Below are 4904 nucleotides of genomic sequence, written 5' to 3'. Positions count from 1 at the left end.
TGATGTCATATTTTTATTGTCGTTTTTTTTACAACTAAATGATCACTGATTCAATGCAAGTCTGCAACCTTCACTGAATCATTAATGTTTACATAGTCTAATCTCCTCTAGATTGGTTAGAAGAGGCCCCAGATTTGCTTCAGGATTTTTTTTAGCAGATCTTGTTTTTGTTCACTGAAATTTGTTTAGTTAAACCTTCACATCTAAAGGTTTTCCTGGCTATATATATAGTTTTATAATTTGGGTTTTTTCTTTTTGGATAACTGTAATTTGGGTTTCTATTTGGTGCTGCCAATAAATTATATCTGTCTCATTATATATGTCTCATCTCTCACTAGGTTTGTGATTGCTCTGTTTTTTGTACCTTTTTTTATAGGCATAGAAAATGGACTCTACTCCAAGTGCAAGTGGTAATGCTATTGTTAGCGTACCAAGTGACCCCAATCAACCTCAAGTAAGGAATGAACAACGAGAAGAAGTAACCGATAGTGCTATAGCTGCTACTGATTTTGCAGTTGCAGCAGATTCTGCAGTTGGTCAACGAAATGAGTTTCATGAAGTTACTCTCCCCAATGGTCAACGAAAAGCAGTTTGCAATTATTGCAAAGCTAAATTTGCTACGGGTGGGTGTGGAGCTAGCACTAGCCACTTGAGGAGGCATTCAGAAAGTTGCTTGAGAAGGAAAATAGACCAATCACGACTAAAGCAGTCAACAATATCATTTCAACCTACAAGTTCTGCCTTGAACCCTTTCCTTACGCCAGGAGGTAAGTATTCTAATCTAAAGATGAGAGAAATTATTGCTACTGCTATCATGGTACATGAGTATCCTTTTAGCATTGTAGAGGACACTGTTTGGATGTGGGCTTTTAAGTTTGCAAATTTTGATTTTGAGAAAGTTTCACGTCAAACAATAAAAAGTGATTGCATGGCAATATATCAGGCAGAAAAGAAGTGTCTTAAGGCTGAATTAATGAATGTGAATAAGATTAGTATAACCACTGATATGTGGAGATCTAATCACCAAGTTGCTGAGTATATGGTCATCACTGGCCATTATATTGATTCAGAATGGAAATTACAAAAAAGAGTGCTGAGTTTTGTCAAAGTGACACCTCCAAGACGTGGGGTTCATGTTGCTGATGCAATATTCAAATGTCTGGAATCATGGGGGATTGAAAATAAGGTGTTTTCCGTGTCTGTTGATAATGCTGCGTATAATGATGTTTGCATAAGAAATATCAAGAGCACATTGTCAAGAAGCAACAATTTAGTCCTTAATGGAAACATATTTCATGTTAGATGTTGCGCTCATATTCTGAATTTATTAGTGCAACATGGCCTTAGTAATATCAAAGATATAATCGAGAATGTTCGTGAAAGTGTTAAATTTGTCAATCAATCTGACTTGAGGTTGAAGACTTTTTGTGATATTGTTAAGCAGATGGGGGTAAAAGAAAGAAAGTTAGTTATTGATTGTCCTACTAGATGGAACTCAACTTGTGAAATGCTATCTACTTCTTTAATATTCAAAGATGTATTTTTGGAATACAAGGAAAGGGAACCATATTATAATTACTTGCCATCAGCAGAGGAATGGAGCAAAGTTGATAAGGTCTGTAATCTTTTGGAGGTTTGTAGTCATGTTACTAATGTCATATCAGGTAGTGACTATCCCACAGCCAATTTATATCTCCCTGAAGTTTATAGGGTTAAAGAAGTAATTGATGCTGCAATTGAAGATAATGATGATTTTATGAGATCAATGGCAGGGCCAATGAAAGTAAAATTTGACAAGTATAGGGGGAGTGCAACCTGCTGATGGCGATTGCTAGTCTTCTTGACCCAAGGTGCAAACTGCATGTGGTAAATATTTGCTTCCCAATTATATACAAATCAGAAGTTGAGGCAAAAGAAAATGTTGAAAAAGTGAAGCAAGCTTTAGAAGATTTGTATAATGAGTATTGTGCTTTAGGTTTGCAAGAGCCAGTCTCTAACAGTGAGCTAGAAACTAGTGTGAACCAATCATCCTTGTCTTCCACTCTCCCACCTCAAGGTCCTAAATCTGGATTTTCTAAAATCATGAGCATTGTGCGTGAAAAGGAAATTGTTCCCCCAGTAAAATCAGAGTTAAAAAGTTATCTTGAAGAAGGGGTTTATATTTGTGATGAAAAATTTCACATTTCCTTTAATGCCTTGGAATGGTGGAAGACCAACAGCTTGAAATACAGAATTTTATCAAAGATGGCAAGAGATATATTAGCTGTTCCAATTTCTACAGTAGCATCTGAGTCCACATTTAGTGCTGGTGGAAGAGTAATTGATGCCTATCGTGCTAGTTTAGGCGAAGAGACTATTCAAGCATTAGTTTGTGGCGGAGATTGGCTACGAAACAAGTATGATTTGAAGAAAAAAATAAAAGGTATAAATAGAATTCTTGTTATTAAGTACTTAATTATTATTTTTTCTCATATATTGCTTGGGCTTGTTTGAATTTATAGTTGGTTCCCTTCTTATTTTTGTATGGCTAGGTTGATGGACCTGTGTTGCCTCTGTTTCATTGCTTTAAAGGGTTTACAGGTAGATGTAAATTTCTACACTTTTTTTCATGTAATTTTTGTCATGTAATGTTACATGCTGATTGCTGATGCAGCTTAATATTGTGCAGTAATGGGTACCTTGTTGTTGCTGGTTTATGAAGTTATTGATGAAGCATCTTTCAATAATACTTTCTTTTCCCTTGTCTTGATTGAGTTATTAATGGTAGAATTGTAATTTCCCTTATATTTTCCTTTGTCATGTATGTGATAACAGGGAAGCACAATAGTGAGAAATGGCTGATGTGACAAATTGTAGATCGTTGGATGAAGCATGAATCTGATGGACAGCAAGCAAGCTTTTGAACTTTTAGTTTTTCAGTTTTTAGATTTTCCAAGTTTTTAGAAGGCACATGCACAGACGTGTTTCTTGGAGGAATCCAAGATTTAGCCGAATTGAACCTTGAAGTTCTTAAATTCTTAATCTTGCTGAACAATTTCACTTTGAGAATATGATCGGTATCTCTTAACCTTTTTACATTTAAACTTGGGTATGCAATGACAATATTTCAGGAGTTGTTTAATATTTAATTTGTATTTGTAAGTGATCCACTGGATATGTGTTGTAAAATATATCTATTTTTGTTGATGGATTCAAGATTTATGTATATTTATTTTATGAGCTTGGTGGTCCACAAAATTTGATATATTTATGGTTTACGATTCTCAATTATTACTTTACAATCTATGTCCAGAAAAATAACTCAATCACTCCTTGGTAGGCCTACAAGGCCTATAGGCCATAGTAGGCCTTTTATTTTTTAAAAATAGAGCATACTTGGCCTATAAATGAAGCCTTTGATAGGCTAGATAGGCTTAACTTTTTTTTACATAGGCTTAGGCCAGGAAAGTCAAAGCCCGGCCCAGCCCAGCCCATTTACACCCCTAACTACAGTGACGCCTCCCTTCTTCGGAACAGTCTTCACTGGACTTACCCAACCAGTATCTGAAATCGGGTAAATTATACCAGCATCAAGAAGTTTCACAACTTCCTTTCTCACCACCTCCTTCATTATAGGATTAAGCCTCCTTTGAGGTTGCCTCACAGGTTTGACATCATCCTCCATGAGAATTTTGTGGGTACCAAAAGAAGAATCTATACCCTTCAAATCAGAAATGAACCACGCTAAGGCGGTCTTGTGTTCCTTTAGAACTTTTATCAACCTCCTTTCCTGCTCAGAAGACAACCCCTTATTAATATTAACAGGGTAAGTCTCCTCATCACCCAAGAAGATGTATTTAAGAGTTTTAGGCAGCTCCTTTAACTCTACTTTTAGGGAACCATCTTCTTTGTCAGAATCTTTCTTCGCAAGAACTTCAAACACAACACTCTTTTCTTCCTCAAAAGGAACAACATCACGCACCTCAAGTTCTTCATCAAGCTCCTGACTAGAAGATTTCTCTTCTTTCACCACTTCTTCTAAAACATCAAGTCTGAAACAATCACCTTTGTCAGAAGATTGTCTAATAGAATCAAAGACACTGATGCTGACGGTCTCATCATTCATCCTTAACTCGAGCTTCCCTTGTTCAACATCAATCATAGCCCAAGCAGTAGCCAAGAAAGGTCTTCCCAACAAAAGAGGCCTTTCAGTTCCCTCTTCCATGTCCAACACCACAAAATCTGCTGGAAAAATGAATTTGTCCACTTTCACAAGGACATCTTCAATAATACCACTAGGTTTCCTCAAAGATCTGTCCGCAATTTGCAAAGAAACCTTAGTAGGCTTAAGCTCAGTGATCCCCAAAGATTTACACACAGACAAGGGCATCAAATTTATACTCGCCCCAAGATCACACAAAGCTTTGCCAACATTAGTGTTACCAATAACAATTGGAATATTGAAGCTCCCTAGATCATGACACTTAGGAGGAAACTTATTTTGTATTATTGCACTACACTCTTCAGTGAGTGTCACAGTCTGGCATTCTTGCAGCTTATGTTTCCTTGATAACAGTTCCTTCATAAACTTGGCATAATTGGGCATATTGGCGAGAGCTTCAGCAAAGGGTATATTAACGTGCAACTTTTTGAAGATATCAAGAAATCTGGCATGTTGCTGCTTCTGAGCATCTTTCTTGAATCTTTCAGGATAAGGTGCCATGGCTCTCGCATATCTAGGACTCATCTCAAATTTTTTCTTTTCAGCAACAATCAGTTGCTCTTCTTCTTCACCTTTCTGAAGAGGCTTCACAACCTTAGAAGGAATTACCACTTCTTTTTCTAGCTCCTTAACCTCATTAAGCTTCTCATCAGCTCCCACATTTATGTTTGGCTTTTCTCGGGCTACAACCACATTACCACTT

General features: G+C 36.7%; 1 protein-coding gene across 1 annotated transcript; it reads left to right on the top strand.

The window, feature by feature from the left end:
- Nucleotides 1-385: 385 nt before the first annotated feature.
- LOC133289124 (zinc finger BED domain-containing protein RICESLEEPER 2-like) lies at nt 386-1822 on the top strand. The gene has a single exon (XM_061486994.1). The coding sequence runs from the start codon at nt 386-388 to the stop codon at nt 1820-1822; it is 1437 nt and encodes a 478-aa protein (XP_061342978.1).
- The last annotated feature ends 3082 nt before the right edge of the window (nt 1823-4904 follow it).

The sequence above is a fragment of the Gastrolobium bilobum genome, unplaced genomic scaffold (assembly GCF_033153095.1).
Source record: "Gastrolobium bilobum isolate Gb01-03AN ecotype WA unplaced genomic scaffold, APGP_CSIRO_Gbil_v1 utg4504, whole genome shotgun sequence".
NCBI lineage: Eukaryota > Viridiplantae > Streptophyta > Magnoliopsida > Fabales > Fabaceae > Gastrolobium > Gastrolobium bilobum.
Note: the sequence above shows the minus strand (reverse complement) of the source record. Positions and strands in the feature narration are given on the sequence as shown.